The 27,773-nt window shown below is 47.1% G+C and overlaps 1 protein-coding gene and 1 long non-coding RNA gene across 2 annotated transcripts in view; both read left to right on the forward strand.

Annotated features, from left to right (window-relative positions):
* The first annotated feature begins 8,873 nt into the window (after positions 1–8,873).
* Positions 8,874–24,276, forward strand: LOC126498036 (uncharacterized). Its single transcript, XR_007590752.1, has 4 exons — positions 8,874–9,012; positions 10,275–10,366; positions 22,657–22,756; positions 24,188–24,276. It is a non-coding gene; the product is annotated as an uncharacterized lncRNA (long non-coding RNA).
* Positions 24,277–26,952: 2,676 nt separating this feature from the next.
* C8a (complement C8 alpha chain) overlaps positions 26,953–27,773 on the forward strand; it is a 56,843-nt gene continuing 56,022 nt past the window's right edge. The window contains exon 1 of the mRNA XM_050136142.1: positions 26,953–27,139. Within this exon, the coding sequence (XP_049992099.1) occupies positions 27,063–27,139 (77 nt within the window). The 5' untranslated portion in view covers positions 26,953–27,062. The remainder of the gene's footprint in view (positions 27,140–27,773) is intronic.

Genomic DNA, 27,773 nt, shown 5'->3' on the forward strand with positions numbered 1-27,773 from the left:
TTGTTTTCTCTTTTATCTGGAATGGAGACCATCTTTCCATTTTCTGCTTATGTTAGTCAACATCTTACTAACAAGTGCTTCAACGAGATGAATTTTTCCTTTAGTTTTGGGAAGTTCATACTGTGTACCATGAAATACGATCATATCTAGCCCCCCATTAAAATGATTCCTAATGACTTATTGATATACTCATAGACTGGCTCATCTCTCATTCCTGCGAGAAGTTTCTTCTTGCAGTAGATGGCAATTAGCAGAACATAACCAATCAAGAGCAGAGAATAAGAAGAAACTATGGAAGTGCCCGGCCCTAAATGGGACATCTGTATCAGGGAACGTTGAGGAAGAAGAAGCAGAGAGACCGTAAGCACCAGAGATGGTGAATGACTGTTTTCTGGACACAACAGGACAGTTGCGCACAGGAACTCACAATGACCATTACAGGGTGCACAAGACATGTGTAAGCTCATGCCAGAAAAAAAAATTCTAGCTTGCATGAGGACCACTAAGTCCATTCATACATGAGGAGCTATTGGCATTTGGTTGCTATGGGGAAAAGAAGTCTGTTTTCTTTAAGGATGTGACCCCTGGTATGCTGGCCACATTCCAGGGCAGGCCCTTTACCCAGGAGTATATCAGCAACACAATTGAACCTGTACTGGTTAGTTTTATGTCAACTTGACACAGGCCAGAGTCGTCTGAAAGTAGGAACTTAATTGAGAAAGTGATCTGGCTATAGGGCGTTTTCATAATTAGTGATTACTGGGAGAGGTCTCAGCCCATTTTAGGTGCTGCCAACCCTAGGCTGGCAGTCCTGGGTTCTATAAGAAAGCAGACTGAAGCCAGGTGGTGGTGGCACACACCTTTAATCCCAGCGCTCAGCAATCAGAAGTAGGCAGATCTCTGTGTGTTTAAGGCCAGCCTGGTCTACAAGAGCTAGTTCCAGAACAGGCTCCAAAGCTACAGAGAAACCATGTCATGAAAAACCAAAAATAAATAAATAAAATAAAAAAAGAAAGCAGACTGAGCAAGGCATGAGCAAGCCAGTAAGCAGCATCCCTCCATAGCCTCTGCATCAACTCCTGCCTCCAGGATTCTGCTCCATCTCAGTTTCTGTCCTGTTTGAGTTCCTGTCCTGTTTTCCTTCACTGATGAACTATGATTTGGAAGTGTAAGCCAAATAAAACCTTCCCTCTCCAAGTTGCTTTTGGCAATGGTGTTTCATTACCACAACAGTAACCCTAACTAAAAGAAGATTGAATTTTTTTTTTCCCGGAGGACATAGGTTGGGTGGGTAGGGTGGTGGTGGGGTAGATCTTGCAGAAATTGTGAGAGGCACAATAAATATGATTAAAGAGATTAAAGTGCATTGTATGGGACTCACAAAGAATTAATAAAAATATTTTTCTTTAGTTTTGAGAATGTCAAACTGTCTTAGTTAAGGTTTCTATTGTTGTGAAGAGACACTGTGACCACAGCAACTTTTTTATAAAGGAAACATTTAATTGGGGCTGGCTCACAGTCATGTGGGAAGCATCGCAGTGCTCAGGCAGACATGGTGCTGGAGAGGTAGCTGAGAGTTCTATACTTGGACTGAGAGGCCGTAGAAAGGGAGAGTGACAACGGGCCTGGCTTGAACATTTGAAATCTTAAAGTCCCCTGCCCTCCCCAGGTGACGCACTTCCTCTAACAAGGCCACACCTCCTAATAGTGCCACTCCCTATGGGTCTGTGGGGCCATTTTCATTTAAACCACAACACATACTATACACAATAAAACATGATTGTATTTACTGCCCTGTTTCCCTCTCCAGCTCCTCTCATGGTCCTCCCAGCATCTCCCTCCCTACTATAGGCCTCTTAAAATTTTATTTTGAAGAATGTTAAGCAAGCATGACCAAGTCAAGTTGCTTTCCTTTTAATAATCTTTTTTTTTTAAAAAAATTTATTTATTTGTATGTTATGTGTTTGAGTATTTTGCGTGCATGTATGGGCATGCACCACTGGTCAGCACGGTACCTTTAGAAACAAGAAGGTCATGGGTGCTCGAGAAACAGAGTTACAGATGGTGGGAACCGACATGTGGGTACTGGGAACCAAACCTAGGTCTTCTGCAAGAGCACCCGTCAATTGCTACGATACCGCTCCAGCCCCTGCTTTCCTTTTAATGATCATTTAAGGAGACTTTGAGCAGCTGTCTCGCACTGGGTGTACCGCTTAGAGCTAGGGACGTAGTAGCCCTTTGGGTTCTTGCACAGAAACTGCCTTCCTCCACCAATGCCAGTTACATTACGTATGCACACTCAGATGAATTATTAAGATGTTTTCCGCTATGCTTGTCTTGCTGAGATCAAAGAAGGGTATTCCCCTGTGGCAAGGGGATGGGGAATTCTCGACTTCTAGGCAACTAGGAAATCATTACCGATATCAATCACTCCCATGTTCCATCACCCAGAAAAGTGGGTCCTTAGTTAGAAACCTCAAGCAGGGAACTCCCAGATCTCTTTGGGTCTCATTTACTTGGATTGGGACTTCAAGGCATAGCCACATGACGGCAATGCCTAAAGGTTAGGAGTTATTAGAATGTCGACATGGTGGGGCTTGCCACAGACTCTGGAGGTCAATTGATATCTCCATCCATTGTGCTGTGAAAACAAAATCCTCAGACCAACTGATCTATTAATAGAGTAACTTTAATGATCATAGCCATGGAGACGGGGAGCTCCGAAATCAAGGCACTAACAAGTGTCAGAGCCAAGCCTTCGCTCTCAAGAGGATGTTTTTAGCACAGCATGCTCTGCCTAGGATGAATGCCACTGGATCCTCACAGAAGACAAAGGGCCAAAAGGCCCAGCCGCACTCCCTCCAGACAGTTTATAAGGCCCTCTGAAAACCTGCACATGGGATATTAAGCTTCGGTGTGAATTTTGGGAAGAACGCAAACATTCACACGATAACAACTGGCATGTTTCTTATGCATCATAGTTTTAAAAGCTGACTTCCTACCCACTAGAAAGTCCTATTGAAGTCTGTAAGGTAAAATCACTTTTCCCTCTGAGGATGTGGTGGACATGGCTTTTACCAGCACCCACATGCATACCTCCCTCCCTTTGGTATGGTCCCTTGAATGCCATACTTATATTTGATGGGTAGAAGGTATGTGCAGGCATTGCCAGATAGCAGGAGCAAGACGGCCTCCAAACTGTGGCTTCAGGGAAGGGGTTAAGAAGACCCAAGTTAAAGAGCTATAAAATGTGTTTGGAAACAAAGGAGCAGTCTTTATTGCTTCTTCATGCATCGCCTGCAACCATGCTATAAAACCGATTAGGGTTAGATATTTTATTTTAACTTCAACTCTGCCTCAAACACTTTTGGTCCAGGTTTGGGATGGAGTGCTAAATAAAGGCAGAGTCGTGTCCTTTGAGGTTGGCAGGGCTTGTGATACTGATTAGTGAGCCATTCCCAGGGCTGAGGAGTCTGCATGGGGGGGGGTACTCGGATACAGCCAGCCTTCCTCACATATCAGAGCTATGTGGGCCATCCTATAAATATAAGTAAGGAGGGGAGACCAAATACTTGGTTCTCACCGTATCTCACTTTTATCTCCTGGTCTTAGGCACACGAGAAGAATATGACTTGTGGGTATTAAACCATCCACCTTCCTTTCTCTTTGCAGCAATCCTATAACACATCTTTTTAAGGTGGAGGTGTCACAAAATCAGGGGTGGGGGCCATATCCTTGAGCAGTGCATCAGCTTCCCTGAGCCTCGAAGCAAAGCGGTGATGCAGAATCTGTTAACTGAACTATAAGTCACATTTTGTTGGTGTAAGTTTCTAAGAATTTGGGGAAGTTTGTTGCTGTGGCATGGCCTCTCTTATCCTGACTGGTATAGTCATCTTATATTCATTATTGAATCACGGTGACTTTGAAATGGGTTGGTAGGAAAAACAAAGGCGATGGGAAGAATTGGGACAGGAGATATGGAAAACTGCCCTGACATGGGTAGGGTTAGCCAACTCTGTGGGGCACGAACCGACTGAAGATCAGATTGTACTGCTGCTAACTGACATGATCAGGGTTACTGGGAATAACCGTGGTTATTACAGTATCATGTTAATGTATCAGGTTAATACGTGTACCATACCTGTTCCTCAACAGGCTTACTGTGTCAGTCTTACTAATCTTATATAGGTGGATAAGTTGGAGCACAAAGAAGGCTTTAGGTCACATAGCCCATATGACACGAAGCCAGGTTTCCAACTCAGACCTGGCTGCTGAGGTAACATCAAATGCTCATAGCCCTATATAGCATAGCTACTGACCCTGCAGAAGCTCACGGCCCCGGAACTGCTGTGATTTAAGGGCAAGATGGTGTCAAACACTTAGACAATCACTGGCATCTAGAGATGGATTTCAGCTGCTGTGTCCAGGAAAGGGACCAGGGCATCAGACAACTGTTAAGACCCCTCAGAGAAGACTTGTGAGCCTCAAGACAGAAGCAGATGACCAGCTGGGGAGACCAGGAACACACGATGGAGGCTGGAAACCAGGAAAGACATAAAGACCCTCTAGTGACAAAAGACTGTAAATTTAGCGTGCAACATACTAGAGGAATGGTGACACCAGGTCTCCCTGCCAGTGGGATGCCCACCCCCCCACTGTCCCATCTACTTGGTTAATAAAAAAAAAAAAATCTGGCCCTGTGGCCAAGATCTCTCTAGACCTGCCCAGGGTGTGGCTAAGAAAGGCACCAAGATAGAATAGGAGAGATCCTTGCCCTCGACAAGACAGAATAAGAGCTATATGATCTGTGCTCTCTGGATAACAGGGAAAAAGCATAGATAGTATTTTTTTTTTTTTTTTTTGCCAATCCCAATTCAACTGTTTAGCAGCTCTGACTTTGACTGAGAGATCTTATCTGCTCCTCAGCTTTGTGGTCTGTAAAATGGAGTCCGATTCTACTCCCACATGACTGTTAACTGAAATTTTAGAAGGCACAGAAAGAACCATGCATAGCAGACGATGGCTAACAGGAACCTGGTATTTCTCCCTCCTCTCTCTTCAGAGAGGAGGCCGTATAGCTCTCTCTAGAGAGACAAGACAGGCTTCACAGAGACAACAAGGCTTAACTCTCAGACCTAACGTGACTGAGGATGGGGCAGTCTAGAGAGAGAAGAGCTTGGACAAAGACCTGAGTCTGAGGAGCCACTCTCCTGAACAGACCTTAAGAGGGCTAAGAGGATAGAAGGCACGGCATCTGTTTTCAGGAGCGTGGTCTGTCACCTGTCGGCCTGGCAGCAACCTTCCTGTGATGTCCACATCCTCCGCTCACTAGCCGTGTTAGCCGCATGGTCATCAGCTCAGACCCCAGCTGCCGAGAGTCAGTGCAACAGTGCAACAGCTTGTCGGGAGGTGGGGTGCAGCGAGGCCCCTGTGAGAGATCTCATTCTGAATGGAAAGACTGGAGGAGACAGATTGGCTGGCCCCTGGTCAGACTGCAGGATGGAAGTCTTTTATCACTGAAATGAAGGGCTTCCCCGGGAAGGGAAGAGATGGCTTCTGTCAATGAGATGTGTTTCCCACTGACTCTGGAGCAGAGGATGCTACTTCAAGCCACAGAGGGACAGTCCATGTGGACATTAGCCAGGTGGACCTGAATGTGAAAGTCAGTGATTTATTCCAAGGCATTTTATCACTGTGGCATTTAATCACCTATATAAACATATGTTGAACCAAATTACATCATGGATGCTATAAACATGGAGGCAGGAAGTGCACTAAATCCCCAGGTTTCAGGGGAAAGAGCAGCAGGGTTTGATTAGGGCCTGGTTCAGAGGTATGGCATGTGGGGGAGGACGGGGAAGTGGGGCGGGCCACAGAAGTGTGGCAGACTTTGAACTTGAAAGTTCCATGATGAATCTGGTCACCCAGCCTTGCAGAGGACTTCCCTGCTTTTGGCTCCTGCTTGCATCCTGTACACGCCCACATCCATGTCTCTAGGCCCTCTTTCATTCAAATATTTACCTAATTTTCTCTGTGGGCTACAGTAGGCCAAGACACACAGAAGGGAGCAAAACCACAGTGTCTTCACTCCACGGAGCCAGAGTTAGGTCCTAGGCAAATCTTTACATAGATACGCACATCCTTAAGTACTATGGAAGAGAATATTTGGGAACAGAAGATAGTCAAGAAGTCCAAGACATTCCTGATTTCCAGACCTATTCATTTGTTTCAACACATCATTTTGAGTAGCTTCTCATGGTATTGAGTTAGGTAGACACTGCTGTTTGTATTGAGGACACAGTGTTGTGTATCCAGCTGCCTGTTGCGGGAGCTCCTTCTGCTCCTTCAGCCTGTAGCCGCTGAGAGACCACGCCCCAGTGGGCTGGAATCTCTCAGCGGCTATTGCCTGAAGGAGCGGAAGGAGCTACCCAACATGACACAGTGCACTGAAAAGTCCATCTGACCCTGCATACAAGGGGCGAAGTCCAAAGTTTTCCCACGTACGAAAGGCTCTTCAGAATTGGACTCTGGAGCTGCTCCAGCCTTGGCTACAGAAGTCCCCACAGCTGATGCCTTCATTCTTGGGCTGACATGATTCATCATATCTCCAGAGATTTGCCTGACTTTCTTTTCTCTACCTAGAATGCCGTTCCTGACGTGTGTGCCACCCACCTGTGCCTTTCTTAGTACCCTAAGAGCCAGTGAAACGCTGTCTCTCTGTTGACTGACCACTGCATGAGGCCTTTGCTCCCACAGGCCCCTCCACATCGTCTCATAATGCAGCTGTCCCATGGAACTGGGTCTGTTTGTAGCCTCGAGTCAGCCATCCACCCATGCTAGTAGTACACCCGAGGTCTTCAAAGGCTGCTTCCCAACTGTCCCCAATCTAGGCATCACAACATCTGCCGCAGTCTTCCTTCTATGAGACAGTTCCTCTTCACAATGACCAGAGCCCACAGGGTCGTGGGATGAGCTTCATTGCTGCTGCTGCTGAGGGGCCATGGTGATCACACCCATGTTCTTGCACGAAGTACGACTTTCCACACATGAATTCGCTGTGTTCCTGGACAAGTGGGGGGCAGGCACTGACTCCCCCTATGAATGAGAAGGAATGTGAAAGTCTCACTGAGGGGTTGCCTGCCTGGAACCCAGCTGTTCTCACACAGGGCGCCTGCTTTTCACTGTTGTGATGGGATACATAGGACTGTCTGGATGCCGCTCCGTCCACCAACCTGCCTTTGTTCCTTTACCCCTGTCTGTCCACCCCCCCACCCACACACACATATGGGGTCTTCAAGACCAGGACCTGCTTCTTATTTTGGCAGGGAGAGGTTTGGAGATAGGGTTTCTCTGTGTACCCTTGACTGTCCTGTACAGAGCCAGTTCTGTAGACCAGGCTGGTCTCAAACTCACAGAGATCTGCTTGCCTCTGCCTCCCAAGTGCTGGGATTAAAGGCATGCACCACCACCTGACAGGACCAGCTCTTCATTCACTCCCTTCCCCTGTGCCCAGCTCACAAGTGTGTTCCTTTCAGGTGAGACCTCATTCCGATGAGTTAGTCATCTGTTCTTTCTCCAGGGCTATGTGTCTTCTCAGTCAGCATCCTTGACAGCCAAGCCCAGGAGAGACAGGATGGGTTGAGGGCCACAGAAAGGTGGGCTGTGCGATCCTTTTCAAGTAGCTGGAATGCAAACTGCCAGCCATTTCCAGATCTCTTCCAAATGCTTGGCTTCTACTCAGCCCAGACCATGGAAATATAATAATGTTTCGGGCAGCTTCAAGGCAACCATCCGGCTATGTGCCTGCCTCCAGCACAGGGGGGACATTTTAGCATCCGGTCCAATGTCCAAATCTGTCTATTTGGCCACAACTGTGCATCTTTCCTTCATGTGCAAATTGCACTGGGCTCTGGGAATAACAGTAAATTGGCCTCCTTCTGGCTAAAGTCACATATCAGACCTGGAGAGCGGAAGGGTACCCAGTCCTTCACCACTGTGCTGCAGGCCCCGCCAGCAGCCTTGGCTCTGTGGAGCTGAAGCATTTCTGATCTGATGATCTCGCTCTGTACTCGGTGTCTTGACCATCTGTCAGCGATGCAGATGCCACACTGTGCTGGTTAACTTGAACAAGGGGTTGGGGAACAGGGCACTGAGCTAGAAAAAGTGGAACTTTTTTTTTAAAAAGTGAGTTAGAAAAGCCTATTTTTGGTGTACCCATAAAGGTTGTAGAGAGTGGGAATAGAAAATTCATCCATTATAGGTAAGCATGGTGGAGATTTTTATCCATCCATTGGTTTTATGATTGAGCCAGCCTTCCCCAGATACTACTAGAGAGAGCAGGGAGCTGCTCTATCTGTCTATCTGTCAGCATGCAATTATAAGAACTGAGATTTCCCTTGATGTTCGACAAAGGGAATTTCATACAGAGAACTGGCCCAACTCTGAAAGCCACAAGAAAACCAGAGGCTAAGTAAAAGCTAGAAGTCAGGAGCCTGGAGGTGTCAACACAAAATGAGGTTCATCAGTCTGAGATCTGGAAACATCCAGGGAAGACCAGAACCACGTGGCTGTTAGCCTGCATCCCTCCCCAGGGTTCCTAGAGAAGAGGGAGCCCGGCTTCTCCCTTTCTCCTCCTCCAGTCTCCTGGCAGTGCCTCCTACTCACCAAGCCAAGGCGGGGCTCAACTGACAAAGGGATCTGGGATTAGCAGCCTCAGGTGACCAGGGAGGTATCTGTTGGACCAAAGGGCTCAGGGCGGGGTGAAGAACTGCTGGAGGGTGACAGAGTAGAATGCAGGCCCACGTGATGACAACATTGCAAAAGAAGCACGAGAGCCAATCAAACAAACAGAACTAAACAGTCGAAACAGGGCAGCAAGGTCTTTCTGTGAATGAGGAGGAGTCAGGACAGAGGGTTGGAGAGGAACTCGCTTGAATCTGAGGGAAGCCATATCATTTGAATGAAGCCAGGGAAAGCAGAGAAAACGGAGGGGGACTGCATCAAAGCTTTCTGGTAAGAGCTTGGTCTCCCCAGGGGAAGAGAGAACTTCAGCCTGGTAAGAGGGTGAGAGTGTGTGTGTGTGTGTACACATGTGGCTTGTATATGTGGGAATGCTTGTATGTGCAGGGTTTTGAATGGTACTCAGAGTTCAGACAAAGCCTGAAGTTCTGCTGCAAAGGGTTGAAAGGGGTGATACAAGATACTCTGATCCCAACCCACCTCCTTCTATTCTTCTATTAAACAAAGAAAATCTACATTTCATCTTAAATATCCACACTTTAATATTTACCCTGGATACCCAGGATTCAAGATATGCTTGTACCTCTTCACAGACAATTGTCTATGTTACTCTATCTAAGGGGGAAAACCTTTGTTTAGAGATAGATTGTCTTTGGAAACCTTTACAGGAGACAGGAATCCCCAAACAGATGCATAGTGTATCAGAGGACTGTACTTTGGGGGTGAAACTATGGTAAGAAAATCTAAGCTGTAGTGTAAAGACTCTTGGGGGGCATATGAAGATCCCCCTCTAGGTGACTGCTCCCAGAGGCGGCTCTTAGAGTATCTAAATAAACTGCTTAAAAAATGGTCTGATGACCTCATGATTGAGCACCCTATGATTTCCCCTAGCTGGACACCACCCTTCATGTCTACACAGTGCCTTGCACTTAAAACACAAAAATCAAAAGATACACAAATTGAGGGAGAAGGAAAGAAGAATCAAAGAGGTATTTATTTTTTAGGAGAATTTCTTTCAAAAGCCGTACACTATCAAGAGAGATGGGGAGTCAATATCTGAACATAGTTTAAGAAGTCAACATGTGAGGGTATTTTAGGAAACTCACCATTGGCGGTGGGGAGGTTGCAAACCATACCACCCAGTTAACTAAAAGGTTCCCAAAAGATGATTCAGAGTGGTTGAAAAATAACAGCCACCATCCACCCCTACAGCCTGTTTCCTGATGTAAGAAAATGCATCATTTCATATCCCAACTGTAGCTGACATTTTTGGTATCCTCTTCCTCCTACTTACCTGTAGTGGTCTGAATATGAATGTCCCCAGATAAGCTCATTAGTCACCAGGAGTGGTGGTATTAGTGAAAGGATTAGGAGGACTAGGAGGTGTGGCCTTGTCGGAGGAAGTGTTTCACTGGGGATGGGTTTTGAGATTCCAAAAGTCCACATCAAGTCCAACTTTCTCTCCCCTCCCTCCCTCCCTCCCTCCCTCCCTCCCTCCCTCCCTCCCTTCCCCCCTCTCTTTACCTATGGATCAGGATGGAGAATTCTCAGCTACGTCTCCAGCACCATGTCTGTCTGCATGCTGCATGATCCCCACCATGATGATGATGCACTAACGTCCAAGACTGTAAGCAAGCCCCCAATTAAATGCTTTCTTTTATAAGAGTTGCCTTGGTCAATGATAGAACAGTGACTAAGGCATTACAATTTTTTTCTGTCAAAAATGTATCTTTAAAAAAAATTCCTTCTTTCTAAAATGTATTATCTCATTCTTGGTCTGTGTGATTTAAGTAAATCTGACTTCAGATTTGAGTCTTGATCGTTTCAGGAGTAAGCATGTCATGTAAGTCAGTCTAATCGGAGGAATCACGGGATTCAAGGTACCCGGGAGGGGGGGTTCTCTGCTCTCAAAACAGGTTAGGACTCTGTAACAGCATATGGATTCAATAAGATGGAAATCATGTCTAGTACTGGAGACCTAGCCAACCACTCAGGGCTAATGAAGTCATGGATCTCCAAGGAAAACCTGCCATTGCGACTTTTCTAAGCCAGCATAATTCTTAACTCCATTATAAACATTGGTCCTTACATACACAGATAAGTATAGTTTTCATTTCTCACCAAGGAAACTCCTTGTCGCAACAAATGGAGAACGTTACAGAACATCACAATGATTGGAATGCACAGGTATGGCGCTTAGCCCCGGCAGATACATCTACAATGTAACTCCCACACGTAAGAGCACTTATACTGAATGGCCAGCCATGAAAACATATAACATTATACAGACTGAGCAGGTTGTAGTGATGTATTTAGGAATATGCGTGTGTGAGAGAGATACTTTTACTTACTTACATGTGTGTATTTGCTAAATGACAATTTAGAAAAAGGCCATGAACTGAGAAAGCAAGGAGGGGTATATAAGAGGGTTTGGAGGGACAGAGGCAGGGGAAGGGGTGGGGGGATGATGTAGTTCTACCATAATCTCAAAAAGAAAATAAATTCTTGAGAAGAAGAGTAGAGCTCACTTTTCCTTCTGTGATCCTGATATCCGGGAATGCTCCATTGCCATTGGTGTGGATACACACAGAGTGAAAGCCATCAGCGGGTGCTCGAGGGTTAGGTCAGGAAGGGCTACAGTTCTGCCCCATCTGGAACTGTCGCTTAGGTCCCCAGCTACCTACGAAGAAATAGTCTCTCCAGGGACTGCTGTACCCAGGGAGGGCCTTGCCAGGATCCTGCCGTCAACAGGTTGTCAGTGGATCCAGGGGTCTAAGCCGAGCACCACAGCCGTCCCTGTCTCCCCACTTTCCTGAGCCACTCCTGCGTACACCTTCACACTGAGTCATCCCCTCAATACCTTGCCGCCCTGCTCCTATGACAGTCAATTTGCATTTCCTTCCTCTGTGTCTTCTGAAGAAACTCCCAGCTTCCCTGACATTTGATAGAACCAGGGAAGCTGTTCCTGGTAATGTATATGAGGAATAGATCATTTACTTACTCTCAAAGCAGATGGACTTTATAAGAAGAAGTACTCTGTAACGCAGACATGGCTGGGAAGAATAAATCAAATATTTCTGTGTACTTAGGGGAAAAGGAATTATTTAAATGTAGCCTCCAGCTCCAGGTCCATTTACGGAACATGCAATTCTAGACCTTGACCACCAGGGGGAGAGCTAGGCCTATCTCTACACTGCTTCTATTTTTAGAGACTGATCCTTGCCTCAAGGAAAAAAACCAAAGATCTAAGATTATAATACTTTTTTTTTTAAAAAAAAATCGGACCAACTTATAAATTATTTGTGAGTCCAATAAAAGGCAATTATCAACATTTCCTACTATTTCAAGAGTAATATATTCTATGTTAGAAAAAGATTCAATTTATTCCTTGGCTATGGTTCAGGTGACAGGAACTGCAACCAAAAGACACTGTTCTGGCGGAAAGCTGGATGCTTGGGAGAGTGCTTGCAATAATAGAAAAAACCATTGTCTTCAAAGCTCCCCTCCTGTCTTCCCAGCCACTTGGGCAAACCATGCTCTTGCTAAGTACAGAGGTACGGCAGAATAGGTCTTGTACGAACAAAACCATGTCTGTGGCATTCTGGGACCACGGAAATCCAAACAGACTAAACAACTGGAATCTGAAGAACTTGGAGGTGAGAGGCATTAGGTACAATTTGCAGACACGTTGCACACTTCTGGAACTCTAGGGGGTCAAGGTAGAGGCCCAGAATCGAGGAAAAGTGGATGGTTCTGCAAGGAAGGAGCCGGACACAAGGTTTACCGTGAAGTCGCGAGGTGGGGGCAGCTCAGGCCCCATAGAAAGGGGTTTGGCCATTCATCTCAGCTCGCCCTTACTTCTCTGTGTGTGAGTATGCGTGTTGATCTGACCATGTTCAACCCTCAGGCCTCACGTTCATCTCTGAAGCCCATTCTCCACTTCCTCCCCTGCCTCTCCACCCACCTTCCTCAGCCTTTCTCTATGCCCAGGAAGGCTGAGACAGAAGAACCATGGCCTGGACGGTGGCGTCAGGTTCCAGCTGGAAAGCCCCAGTGTGAGGTCCCAAGGTGAAGGAAGATGGCCACAGCATCTCTCCCGCCCTCCTCTCAATGTGCTGTGGATCATACACAGTCCCTGTATCTCCTTGCACTTCCCAGTGCCTTGACTTTGGACTGTGCCCAAAACACCTCTGGTGGTAATGGTTCCTTCTCTCCCTCCCTGGTCATGATCTCATCTCACTGGCTTCCTCCACCCAGTCCACACCTCCCCAAAAGGTCCTGTTCCTAACCATTCCCCATTTGAATCTTGTGTGTGAACTATTTTCCACCAAGGCCCGACTTGTATATTATCTTGTTGTAAATACTTATTTATTGTCTTATTTCAAAAAGGAACTTTCAAATGTTTAATGATATACTAAGTGGAAATCTTGTGAGTTTTAATCATGAGAAAGCAAGCAGAAAGGTATAACCTGGAAGTAATGGGAAAACAAAGACAGTTGCCTGATGCCGCAGCCTCTCCACGAGCGTCGGCAAGACACAAACAGAGCCCCTTGTTTTCCCAGTGCCCAGATAAAGCATAGCATCAATTCAGTTCAGAGTCTATAAAACACAACTAACCCAATTACCATGCACACATCCACCCGCGTGGAGCCGGGAGCTTTGGCAGCGCCTCTTTGTTATAATGAAGGGCCTTGTGTAGATAGCACCAGGAGGAAGAGGCACACTGGAGGGGCTGGCTGTGCAGTTGCTCTTGGCAAAAGGGACAGAAGGTGCCCCCTGGGAATCCTAGAATAGTATCCCATGCCTCCCACCAAGGCAGCTGCAGGCAGCAAGTCTAGTGGTATCAGCTGCGATGCTTGCTGGACCTACACCCAGTACCCACGATTGGCATAGCCAACCAGCAGTTTATTGGCATCTCTCTGCCTCTCTTTCTGCCAACCCTCAGCCTCCTTCAATGCCTCTAGTCCTCCTCAGTGCTCTAGTTACTCGGGTTTTCACTCCGTCATGATTTTGTCTGCAGACAATCCCAGGTTGCTGAGGGCGCCCATTCTACCTAAGGGCCACTTTCTGAATAGCCGACCTCCCTTCTGCATCTAATAACTGGATTGTCCCGTGTCCTCAGAGGGCGCCATGGCTAGCCACTTGTCATTATGTAGAACTGACCGTGTGTGGCTACAATGACAACAGCCTTGGGTAAGGTTGCCTACCCTGATGTGACTGATGGAACAGAAGTGCTCACTGCTCCTCATGGTGGCACAGAGGCTGGTAGTATGGGCAGTGGGTTTCCTCTGGCAAAGGAACACTGACCCATGTGCACTGAACATTTGGACTCCAGAAACAGGGCGTTATCCTTTTCATAAAGACGGCTGCATGGCGAGAAGGCCTGCTGATTTTACTTGACTAAGGTTCCCTAGACATCTCCCCATGGCTCAGCTCTCTGTAAAGGCTGGTCTACTCCAGTCTCGACCGCAGGACCCAGACCGGGGGGGGGGGGGTGGTGAGGGGTGTCTGCAGAGCAAAAGTTGGAAACAAGAAAAGTAACCAGTATGACTCAGCACAGCCCCTGCAATGAGCTGAGCCACCGGCTCAGGACCTGGGTGGGGAGAGCCCTGGGTGGAGTCCTCAGAGGATGCTAGCTGAATACAGTTGGAAGTCTGGAGAATGAGTTCCTCTGGGAAGGACTTCCCCAGAGAGTTCAGCAGAGATTCATGATGGCTGAACTAAGGTCCTAATTCTGCCGCATAGCCATGGATGCCCTAGGACAACCTGACAACTGCGCTTGCTTCTGAGGCTATGAAATGTGGACAGGGAGCTCTGCCTTAAGGAGCTGTGGTGTGAAATCATGTCCCCACGCTGAGGAATTACGGAGTTTTATGATGACAATTGTTGTGGCGTGGGGCCTCCGAGGGGAAGTGGGATGGGGGCTGAGGCTGCTAACCTGTTTTCTAACATTTGCACCATGACTTGGGCTCCCAACAACTTGAGAGAAAAGCGATCCTTCGGAGCAATCCCTGGAAGCCAAGTTACCCATGATGAGGCAGCCAGGGCAGCTCAGGAAGCCGGGGCGTTCGACAAGCAGAGGCCAGGGCTGTGTTCATGCCTGTGCTTCCTGCAACCTCACTTGGCTGTGGGTTGAATAATCTATTGTGAGGCCCAGATTTGAAAATAAATTTTTTAAAAAGGCAGCCATACAAGGACAGATAACAGTTCTCCCCAGGGGCACAGCAGGCTGGAAAGGGTTTTCTTGCGTGAAGGCACCAGGACGGCTCAGTCCATCATAGCGTAACCCCTGCCTCTGAAAATCCTGGCGGGGTGAGGGGAAACCCAGGCAACCTTGACCTCCTAGTCCAGTGCACTGGTTCTTACAAACCCCCACCCCACACCCATGCTTCTCTGAGAGCTTTTGTTCAGGTGAGGATGGAGTTCCACCAGTACTGTCCAGTCGGGGAAGGCCATAGAAGGCAGCTTAAGCCTGGTCTTTTTTCTTTCTTCTTCTTCTTTTTTTTTTTTTTTATTTTTTTTTCTGGCTGGGGGAAGATGCTGTTCCTCTTCAGCCTAAGGGGCCATCTCTCTGGCAGGAAGGAGGGAGCCCCTACTCAGCTTTGCTGCCAGGGCAGGCAGAGGCTGAATTATCTTGCAAGAGCAATTGAAGCCTACCTTGGCTGGAGTCAGTGAGGTTGTAAAATCACTTCCCTGAGGCGCTCCGGCACCCAATTTGGAGATGAGTGGGGATTTACATGATTCAACGGAATGTTTCTTCCCTGTGTCGGGGCTCAGTCGGTCGTGAAGGGGGATGTGTAAGCAAAGCTCAGGCAGCTGTGTGGGAGCCTCGTTCTCATTTCAAGGGACTGGCTGAGTGGAGGCCCAAAGGGCTGCATCTTTTGGGGGGAGGGTGCTTCAAGGTGGGGTGCAGCCGCTCCACTGTGACCTTGGGTGCTCTCTCCCCATTGGGGTTCAGGCAGATATATAATGAAATGTCTCAGTCCCAAGCCACCATAAAAAAGATACCCAATTTACTGGAGTATTATGGGCTGTGCCCTATCTTGTCTCTTTTCTTAGTAATTCCTCCCCAGATCTCTACAAGACTTCTAAGAAGGAAGTCCTGTCACCCTCACGTACACAGGGGGAAACTAAGGCTCAGAGGAGTGATGAGTCTAAGGAGGTGTTACTCCATCTGCTTTGCTTTTAAATCACCAGATTTCATCCACAGGAGAGCACACTCCAAGGTGGTGGTAAACCTTTTAGTGTGTGTGCATGTGTCTCTGTGTGTGTGTGACGTAGGCTTACATGCATCACACCGTGTGTGTGTGTGTGTGTGTGTGTGTGTGTGTGGGGTCAGAGAACAACCTTAGGTCTCTCCATATTCTTTGAGACAGGGTCTCTTGTTATTTTTTTTCTGCTGAATATGGCAAGTTAGCTCGCCCTTAGGATTCTGGGAGTCTCCTGTCTCCTCGTTCCATCTTCCTGCAGGAGAACTGGGGTCGCAAATGTGGCTGCTCACATGTCCAGCTCTCGTGTCAGTTCTGGGGATTCCAACTCATGACCTCAGGCTTGCAAGACAAGCATCTTTACCTACTGTGCCTTTTCCCGCCTAGGCAAGACTTCTGACAAGAATGGCCAAGTAGACGAAAGGACAGAGAAGCAGGGTGGTGTGTTCTCTCCTGCTGAAAATGGATGGAGCCGAATGAACATGCTCAGCAGTGGGTAGACCAGAGTTCAAATCCTGATGCTGGCCCTTCTTGGCTCTGTGTTATGTGAACCTCTTCTCACCTGAGAAACAGGGTAAATAGCCACCCAGCTGCTGCTCTCTTCCAGGAGCACAGAGAGACAGGGACAGACAGACGTTGCCTTGCTGTCACTGGGAGCATGGAAGCACAATGTTCTCACCAACCTGCTGTTGAGACTTGGATGAGCTGCATGCGGAACACCTCTACAGAGGCAGGCATGGAGAAAGCGTTCAGAAAATCCCAGTTACTGCTGCTGCAATCAACAGTTTTAATTCCGGCAGTAATACTGCTGATTCCACTTGACTAACAATCTTTGAGGGTTTCTGTAAGCTCCGAGACTCGTAGGCTTAAATTATGTATACTGATATCATTGGGAGTTTGTCTGCAGCAAGAACCAGGTACACACACACAATACATTGGCGCAAAGCATGGAGGAAGGAAGAACCTCAACGGAAAGGGAGCCGTATGGAGACCAGTGCTGTGCTTGCGGTTGTCAGTGGCCGGGTGTGAACGCATGGTGAAGTGACAGCAATGAGGACAGCAGCGGCATTTTCAGGGAGCGAGAACTACAAACTGCTGCAGGGTTATTGCACACCTCAAACTGGGGCCACAAACCAGACATGGCTTCCATTCTTCCCTGGACAGTGCTTCCAGCTAGGCTCCAGCATTAAATCAACTTTCCCGTGTCTGACTAGTAATGCCATGGCTCCTTGGTCACGTTGAGTAGTGAGGGTAGACTCAGTCTTGTATTTTAACTATTTGTCTTAGCCAGATGACTCCATGGTCCCCACTGATATTGGTTGCTTGGCTACTTCAGCAAGACTCCTGCCTTTAGGAACCAGGAGATGAGCTGGGTGGTGGTGGTGCACACCGTTAATCCCAGCACTCGGGAGGTAGAGGTGGGTGGATCTCTGTGAGTTCGAGGCCAGCCTGGTCTATAGAGTGAGTGCCAGGACAGGCTCCAAAGCTACACAGAGAAACCCTGTCTCGAACACCCTGTCCCCAACCAAAAAAAAAAAAAAAGAGAAAAGAGTAATCCAACAAAAAGAAATGAGTAGGGGGGGAGAGGAAAAAGGATCCATCTTTGTCTTTTCTGCCCAACTCTGCTCCACAAACACAAGTGCACATTTTCCATCCTATATATGTGTGTGCAGGGCTCGAGGGCTGTCGCAGAACTGTAGTCAGTAAATTAAAAGCATTTGCAGTAAGAAATTTCACAATGTTGATAACAGCATGCTATAATTACCGCCGGTAATTAGCTATTACTAACACTTAGGCAGTGCCCACTAAGTGCCAGGCACCTTTCTAAGTGCCTTCCACACATTAAATCAGCATCATCTGCTCCTCCAGAAAGGGAATGTAGACAGCTTTTTGATAGCCATGCCTTTGTGAGGATTTATTTACTTTTTATTTTATGGGTGTGATTATTGTGTCTGCATGTATGTCTCTGTACCACAATTCCCTCGGAAGCCGGACTCCCCTGAGAGTCGTGAGCCCTCACATGGGTGCTGGGACTTGAACCCTAGTCCTTCGGAAGAGCAGCCAGCACTCTCAATTGCTGCCCCAGCCTTCTTGGCAGTGACATTATATTCATGCCTTTCCATTGTGCCTTCCCACACTGATCCTGGGCTTAGCCCCCGTGATGACAACAGACTTCTCTTTGGGGTAAGCTGGTATGTAGGAAAGAAGCCCTGGCTAAATGCCCGAGTGAAGAGCGTCTGTATATATAAGGAGAGGCCAGGGAAGGCGGTGGGTGGGGTTTTAGTCTCAACTGAGCTTTCTGCTAAGTGTAGCCCCGAAGCCTGTTAGCGTCCTTTGTCAGCTCTCGATATGAAGTCAGCACCCCAGCCACTGGACAGAGCAGCGAAACAGAAATAGTTGTTTCGGCAAAAGTGTGCAAATCCCTTGGACCGTTTTGGTGAGAGACTTTTTGTGATCAGTGAGAAAGGCTTGAGCGGCGATGGCGAATCTGTGAGCTTCGTTCACTCATTTATCAGCCAGCATATTGACTGCCCGCGTGGTTCCAGGCTGGGTTCATGGTGCTGGGACACAGCAAGGTGGGGAGCTGATACTTTGTCATTTGTTACAAAGTATCATCTTCCCTGATGCTGCACCCACAAGATCAGCAGTAACCTCTAAATGTGTCATTTCTTGTTTTATAGATTACTATGTATTTTCCTCATCTAAATCTGGTATGACTGTTTTTGCTATGCCCCAAACAGGAACCATAGGTAGACTTTGAAGTCAGTCTAACCTGATCTCAAATTCTCTTTTCCTTCTTCAATTCTTCTTTGAACCTCAGTTTCTCTGTATGTGGAAAGGGTTTCCCATCTAAAGCTACCACATAGGTTATGGGAAGACTGTGCTCGATAAAACGTCTGTGCCTTTCTTTCTGCCCTCAGATACTGGGTATCTGCAGCCAGTTCACGGCAGCCTTCATCACAGAACATGTCACAGGTGGTCTAGAATTTTTCTCTTGCTGGGAGAAAACACTCTGACCACAAACAACTTTGCGAAGGATGGGGTTTGTTTGGTTTATTCCTGCACACCACAGTCCGTCACTGTGGGAAACCAGGGCAGGAACTTGAAGCAGAAACACTGCTTGCTGGTTCCCTGGGGGTCATGTCCAGCTAGCTCTCTTATACAATCCTGGACTCTTTGCCCAGGCAATGGTGCTTCCCACCATGGGCTGAGACTTCCTCCATCAATTAACCATCAAGACAATCCCCCCAAACATGCCCACGGGCCAGCAGGATCCAGGTAATCCCCCTGTTCCCTTCTCAGGCTGCAGCAAGCTAACAGTTAAAGCTAACTAGGGCAATGGGCATCTGGTCCAAACCCTTCCCTACTTTCTAGGACTCAGAGGTGGGTCTGCCGATACCGAGTCCTCTGCGCGTGTGTCCTGATTTCCGGACCCTTTGCTTTGGAAGACTGAGTCATGACCCTCACCCACAGAGCTCCGCCTAAGGTTGTCATGGATATTGATGGCCTCGGTTACACTTCCCAGCTGGCCTGGGAGGCAGGTGTCCTTAGTCTCATTTTTACAGTCAAGATACTTAAGATACCCAAGACTCAAAGAGGGACTTATGCAAGGTTACAACAAAACAAAACAAAACAAAACAAACAAAAATACTGAGTAGTCTAGCATGCTTTGCTTTGCAAACTTGGTATTACACCTGCTGTCTTTAGCTACGTGAAGGTTCTGCGTACTGCCTTCCTGCTCTATTGCCCCTCACCCCACCCTGGGCATCGTACTGTCTTACAAAGAAGCTGCTGACACGAAGCCTAGAGCATTACCAAAACACGGAGCCGGCTTTTTTTTTTTTTCTTCTTGCAATCGTGTTCGTAAATGGCATTAACACTCGCCAGGAGCTGTTGAAATCCACTCAGCTAGAACCCTGACGGGTGAGAAGTGGACTGACCAAATTTGTTTACATTGGGCTAATCCGGTGCTGTCTCTCACTCCACACAGCCTGGCTTATGAGTGAGGAGCAAGTCTAATTATAGATAGACAGCCCAGAGTGCCTCACGGGAAGACAAATGTTGAATAAAAGTATTCAGAGAGACGTGAATGGCTTAAAATGTGTGTGTATGTGTGTGTGTGTGTGTGTACTATGTGTATGATGTGATTATATATATATTCCCTCTGCCGGCTTTACAGTTCTAAAAGGGATTTCCTAGCTCAGGATATAGAGAATCCTGAACATTTAGACAAAGAAAGTGTAGCGGTGAGCCAGCTCTCAGGTGTGAACACTGAAGCTCAGAGAAGTGAGTGAAAACATTTAATGTGCTCCAGGCTCAGGCCGTCGTGAGGATGAGGTCCCTGACTCCAGAGCGTCTGGATCCTTCCAGTCCTTCTCCCCAGAAAGACTTCTCGTTGTGTGGCAGGGGCACAGCCTTTGGGCCTGCTAGTCAGTCTCAAAGCTGGTCTCTCTGTCCCCAGCCTCAGTCCCCCTCCCCCAGTGCATCCTCTGTGGCTCTTGGAGGGCAAAGTGCCATCTCTGATGGCAGAGCTTCCGTTTCTCAAGGCTGTCCTCATATCCTCAGGGGCAGCATTCACCTCAGTTGTCACACAAAGGCACATGCGCCAAACCACAGTCCCTTTAATAAGAATCTCGCCTGTGCTGCCATCTCTGCTCAGGTATGGTCTGCTTCTACCCATGTAGCAGGGAGAATCCCTCCTTGGCTGGACTCCTGGCTTCACCAATGTGACTTCCTTTGTCTAGAATGTCGAGAATATTCTACTTTTTTTTCTTTGTCTAAAAAACAAAGCTGCATCAAACAATTTCCTAGTCCTCTCCCCATGTCTCCCCTAAAGTCCAGTCACACATATTCCCCAGATCACAGATTCCCCGAGCTCGGTGCTTGCTGTTGATCCCAGCCACAAGACCCTGTGACAGGCAGGGGCGGTGCCTCTCATCTCTAGTGCCCACCAGCGTTTAACTCCAGCCCTGGATGGGGTCAGTGCAGTAGCTGACCCATGGCCACGTGCAGTCTATCTCTAAGCATGATAGGGTGGAGAAGGGAATTGGCTTGGGCAGGCCCCTCAGGACTCATCTTCTGAGTAATCAGTCCATTCAGTCATTATTGGTCATGCCTTAAAGCTTATGATTCATAGTTTTGCACATGCAGAATATGTGCACATGGGTATACATATGCATATTTGCCTATGTGTGGGGTGTACATGTATGTGAGGGCTAGTGCACATGTCAATGCACATACAGAGGTCAGAACTTGACATGCAGTGTCTTCTTCAATCGCTCTCTACCTTATTGGGGCCAAGTCTCTCACATAAGCCCTGAGCTCACTGATTTGACTAGTCCACTGAGCTAGCTTGCTTCGGGCATCCCCGGCCTTGGTCTCCTGAGCACTAGGATTCCAGTCAGACCACCACGCAGCCCAACGTTTACATGGGTGCTGGGGATCTGAACTCTGGTCCTCATGCTTGCATAGTCAGTGCTTGGGGAGCCATCTCTAGAGCCCTGAGCCTGTGGTGTTTTCAAGAGCACGATCAGCCCTATGCTGACAACACACAGATGCTGAACAGAAATGCAGAAATGGCGCACACAGTTTGGGTCAGGCGGTCAGATCCTCGGCAACCCTCACATTGTCTCCTATCGCCGACTGAGAGCACAGGCCCACCTGAATGAATGGTCCCCAGCTGGGGCTTCTGAAAGGAATACAAAGAGGATGTCCCAAAGGACCACCCAGCTTTGGTCAGGGCCACTTAGAATGCTGACTCCCTTCCTGGAGAATTTAATTCTACTGTTGTGAGCCAGACACTGACTCCTTACCCCACATCCTTAAATGCAAATACAAAGCTCTCCTGGAAGTAGGTAGCAGTAGGCATGGATTAGCCTCTCCAGTGCACAGCTTTTGATCGAGACCAATTACTTAACCCAGCCCCACTTCGTTTCCAGTGGAAAACCTATGGCTAAGGTCTTTTGGCTACAGCCAGGAACTGGTGAGACAGTCAGGAAGAAATCTGATATCACAGACAGGGGATCTACAGGAGGAGAGAGGAAGTAGGAAGGCAGTGGGCAGGGCATGTTCATTTACTGCCTGCAGACTGTGCCAGGAACTGGGTTGGGTATTCTGGAGGCTTGTGCATCGAGAAATTAGTATATTTTGGTACACGTGCACCCACAAACCTCACCAGCAGCACCAGTGAACCCCCACATAAAGCTGTGTGCTTGATGATCCACACTGATTCCAGGTAGTATGGTCCTGGGAAAAAGCATACTTGCTGCAGCCATTGTGAGGCTGAGGTTATCATTCTGAGTTCTTCCCACCCATAAACCCCGGAGGTACTTTCAGAACCTAGGCAGAGATGGGGGTGGGACCCGCTCTCCCTGGCCTTGGAATTATTATTCCAGCGCGTGCTGGAAGCATCTGGCTTTTCGGGGATTCAGACTCAGTCCAAGGTGCCTAGGTGTGAACTTCCCACATTCTACCCTCCTCTGACGGTTTCTTTGGCAGCCCCGTGCTCTCTGCCCCCCCCCCCCCCAGCCTCTGTGCTCGAAGGAAATCTCCCATGCATATAAATGAAGAAAAATAGATACGGAGACTGGGAGTCACTGTTTCAACAAGGCAGAAACAGCTGTTCAAAGTGCCCGGCTGTGAGCAGATTCCCTCATTTGGTGTTTAATCTTGTCCTATTAGGAAAACATTATTTTTATCTGTTTTACAGATGATGAAGCCAAGGCGAGGAGATAGTACCTGGTGAGCAGCGCTTTCTGGCCTAATGCTGTGGTCTTCCTACCCTAGGGAATCACTTCCTTTCACATTAGGTATGCAGATTCAGATCTCCTATGTGATTGTGCAACTGTGGGCCCAGTTTGGAGAACTTTTAAAAGGCTTACCAGCGAGAGCACGAGCCCAGATGTCATGGCTGCAGCCGCACGAGGCAACCCGGGCCATGCTCTGTTCCGAGGCCATAACTCACAGGCTGATTTCAATAGTGAAGAGTGTTTTTACGAGACAGGCGATGCATTTTCAAAATGAATTACCATCTTACTGTTGATTCTGCATAACCGTTTACAACTGTCACTGACAGCCTGATGCTACAATTAAGGTGAAATTCAAATATGCAAACCTAACATATTTTTTTGGCATTCTCCATTCATCTTAGAAAATTTTGGCTGAAGCAGATGGGGGCCCCCACCCCAGTTCTCTACACACATTCTCTCCTAGAGGCGTAGCACAATTCCATTGGTCTCCCCGCATCTCTTCTTTGAGATATGGTCTCTTAATGTGTTCAAGGTTTGCTTTGGAATTTTTGTCACCCCTGCCTCAGCTTCCTGGATGCTGGAATTATGGGAGTGTGCAATTCTATACAGTCCCAAATCTCTTTTTTAATTTCATCCGTGATCCATTTTATTTTGACTCCTTTGCTTCTAGACATAATATTCATTTCTGCTAATGCATAATAAATGGAGAAGGGGTTCAGACTTGGTGCTGGAAGATCTAGCCTTAGCCTGGCATGGCACCTTATAGTTGAACAACTAGACCTAAACAATCCCAGGTTCAGTGATTGAAAGAGTCTATACATCCATGATTCAGACTCATTCTGTGAGGGATTGTAGCCGATCTGTTTTATCGAAACCTTGGTGTCTTCATCTCCAAAACTACATTAGGGTTCCCGGCATTGCAAGGCTGCTGTGAGAATTGGGGTCCTGGGAGGTGGCAGGTACAGGGCCTGGTACTCCATAGTTCTCAATTATTCTGACTTCCAGAGAATTCTGGAATTGGGGGTTAGCAAGATAGCTCAGTAAGTAAAGGAGCTTGTTGTGAAAGGCCCGGATTGAACTTTCAGGACCCGTGGTAGAAGGAGAGAACTTCTTAAATTTGTTCTCTGACTTCCGTCTTGTGCTGTGGCATGTGCTTGTGCACACACACACACACACACACACACACACACAGAGAGAGAGAGAGAGAGAGAGAGAGAGAGAGAGAGAGAGAGAAGATAATTTTGAAGGTAAAATGATAAAATGTGAGTATCATGAAAACCATCTATTTTAATGGATCACTTGATAACCATGCACCAATAGTTCTTGTTGAAGAGCCAGTACTGAGTGGCATTGGAGATTATAAGGAAAAATCAGGTATAGACCTTACCCTAGGTAAGGTTTACTTTCCAGAGAGCCTCCACACCCTAACCCTAATTCTAACACAATAGAGAAAAATTAAAGTGCTCTTGTGTGGTTCTGCTTCTTCCCCAGGATCATCGGTACATTGGTCCATGAAAGTGAGGGGAACAGAAGTGGCAAACAGGGTTCAGACAGCTGTGGATACCATGGAGACAGTCCTCTGGGAGGTGACTTTGGTGAATCAACTCAGCTTTATTCCAGAGTACAGAAAACATACGGGACTGGGGAGCAAATTAGGATAACCCTAATTTGCGTTCAGTGGCACACTCCTGTCCTAAGACTGGGTTAGGGGCAGCAAGGTCCTACAGCAAAGCTCCTAGTATAAATCTTAGTTACCATATATGCAGCAGGGGAAAAGCTTCTAGCAGGAAACTGTGTGAAGAGTCACCCTAGAGATAACTCAGGTACCCAGGTTTAGAGACAGCTTTCAGATAAGGTCAGTCCTTCAGGCCTAGAGATATTCTTTAGATAGGGCAGGGAGAGAGCGGGAAGTCTCGCTGAGGGGGTGGGAGTCGTCATGTCTTGGAGAAAGCTGCCAGGCCATGATAGACTGCAACCTCTGACCAGCAAGGCCCTTCCAACACTCTTGCCATGTTTATGAGGCTTAGACAACAAGGCAACAACTTCTAATTGAAGCCACCTGACAGATATCCACGCTGGTCTTGACTTGGAGAAGCCTCTTGACAGAAAGATGGGGGATGGCTAAAGATGGTTCTGGCGGAAGAGGCAAGATGAACAATGTCACTACAGTGGCAAAGTGAGAGGCAGGCAGGAGGGACCTAGATTGTACCAGAGGGACACTAAAATGCTTGAGGTGGTGGGTTAAGGATACAAAGTTGGGTGGGATCCTGTTTAGGGAGGAGTTTATACTTTTGATTCATAGACAGCTGGGAGCCACAGAAGACCCTGGAGCAGGAGAGCAGTGTCAGATTCCATTTTCTTGAAGATAAGGTCAGCCCTGATATGGACAGAGGAGAAAGGTGGCCCCACCAGGAGTCAGTTTAGATTTTGTTGGGGTGGGGGGAATGGTTTGTGGTAGTGTGGGTAAAGCATGAAGGGGGAAACATTACTGAGTAAGGCAACATAATTTAAATGCCAACATTGGAGGATGTCAGAGAGAGGTGACTAAGGTCTTTCGGGAATCCTGAATGTCACTGAGGTTTGGGGTAAGGAGAATGAATAGTCATCTGGTAAACCTCAAGAGGGAGTTGTTCTGAAAAGAACATGTCATGATCACATATGCGTAAAAAGAAGAGAAACCCAAGACTCCAAGGAAGAAGGCAGGCCGGACTCTTGTAGACAGTGTTTCCCACATAGGTTCTATTGACACTTAGGGTCAGATGTCTTTGTTTATAGTGGGGATCCCTGTGCATTGTGGGATGTTTAGCCTCATCCGTTGACTCTATCCACTGGATACCTGTAGCACGTCCCCCATGGGGCAATCACAAGCACCCTTGGGCATTGCCAAGTGACCAATGACATGCCTACTTAAGAAGACAGTGTTCTGGGAGGTCTGTTCCCCATGAAGAAACCTATGAAAGTGGTTGGGGACTCTGAGTTCCAGTCCCAGGGAAATCTGCATGTCTGAGACAGGAACTTTTCATACAATAAGGTTAGGAGAAAGGTGGGGTCCAGATACAGTACTCCGAGTGTTCAGATGTAACATTTGTAGACATAGTACAGAAAATACCAACTTGGCTTCTGGTGCAAAAAAGAAGAAAGGAAAGTTTTCAAATGTATACACTCGGAAGAACTGTGGCTAAGAAGACCTCAGCCTCAGAACTGAAGAGAAGTGGGAGACAGACAGACAGACACAGTCTTAGGGTCCTTCCAGCATTCAGAGCTGGGGCTCACATCTGCCAAGTTTTGCCTAAACCCCTGAGAAGTGGAGAGGAGGAACTACTGGCAGCCTCGCTGGAGTTTCCATATATGAGTCAGATGTGCATTTCTCAGGCATTCAAGCTGGTCATTGTGTCTCCCTATTGAGGTCAGTGAAGACACAACTGGCTAATCCTAAAACCAGTTTACACCTCTCCAAGCATAGCAAGACAGCGGCACATCCTTGAGCCAGCTAGTTAACTGACCTGAGCTCCCTCTTCAATGGCAGTACGGACTTAGTACTTCTCATGTGGCAGAATTCTTGATCGGAGACTAAATACAAGACTTGAAGTGCCTATCACTTAGTAGTATTTAATAGCTTTTGCCTAGCTGCTCGTCTATCTTCTGTCCATCTCTATTTACTTGATTTAATTGATGTCTGGAAGAGTGGGAGATTATATCCAGGTCCGGCATCGGCAGTGCAGATGTGTTGGCCATGATTGGCATTATCATTCCAGAGAGAGTTTCTCAAGATGTATATTTGAGACATCTGGTCCCCTTGAGACAATAAATAGGCTGGATCTTGAGAACACTCAGTTGTTGAATTGAGAGCAGAAAGTCCAGTGAATCTCATGCATTCTCAGATGTTTGGTAATGTATAGCAGAACCTCCATGAAACTGTTAATATTCTCATACTTTCCTAGATGCCTGCATCTGAGCTGATGTTCTAGGTGAGCCTTGAGCCTTGCTGCTGCCTTAAACAACAGACTATTCTGACTCAGGAGCTCCTAGGAAACCCTGGGACTCCGGCAACTGCATCTTGGTTTCGCATTTTGTCTGTCTCTGGAAGGAAAACTCTTTACTAAACTGATTTTAGTTAAATATCACCTTTTCTTAGCCACGTGGGGATTTCCCAAAACAGGGCTAAAGGGCTTGGGGCCATTTTGAAGGTGTTTAGCTAATCGATACCTTGGTTACTGGTTAATCACACTGAATGGGAACTGAGGAACTTCTGATCATTTTAAACATCTGATAGGTGTTTGGGGTTCCAGCCTGGAGATTTCTGCAACTTCTAAAGTAGGCTATTTTCTGCTTTTACATCAATTCTAGATGGTGACTTCTGCATAAGATGCTTGTCGTTGTTCTCTTTGGCTTGTCTTTGATGCCATGGTATCCCTGGGTAACCGCACAAGAGAAAGTGAACAAGTAAGTGGGCTTCAGGTCTTTGCGGAATTGGGCTCCTCTGCTGGGGGACAAAGATACTGTGATGTTGGCAGTGGGCTGTGTTGTCGTGGAACCTCTTTTTCATACCATTGCAATCCAGTAAAGGAGTTGGAACAGGGGAAAAGCCAGTTAGTACTAGTCTGATGTGTCTAGCTGGGAATGACCACTCTAGTCCTCGGCAGCAATCCAGACGGAATCGTTGAGTCTCTCTGATTCTTGGTTTTCCTCTGTAGACTGAGACTTAAAATACCTCATCTCTAATAGTTAATGTAGGTGTAATCAAATCCTGGACTTAAAATTTACTCTGCATACAGTAGGCATTTAATAAGTAGTATTTTTCTCAAGCAACGTGAGGCAGTTAGCCTCCACTTCATTATATATAAAAAGAAAATGGTAAAAATCTATCTCACCTTACACAGGTTGGCAGGATATATATAGATAATATTTGCAAATATTTTTTCTGGGGGAAAACAAGAAACCATAGAAGAGACTCAGCCATGTCATTCTAAACCTTTGCTCTGGGCTGATCACAGAGGGAATATTTTCCCATGTCGGTTGCATTTTGCCTATTCGTTTCCTGAGATTTCCAACCTGGCTTCATTTGGAGATATATATA

The sequence above is a fragment of the Alexandromys fortis genome, unplaced genomic scaffold (assembly GCF_014885135.2).
Source record: "Alexandromys fortis isolate MF-2015 unplaced genomic scaffold, M_Fortis_MF-2015_v1.1 scaffold_13, whole genome shotgun sequence".
In the NCBI taxonomy this organism is placed as follows: domain Eukaryota; kingdom Metazoa; phylum Chordata; class Mammalia; order Rodentia; family Cricetidae; genus Alexandromys; species Alexandromys fortis.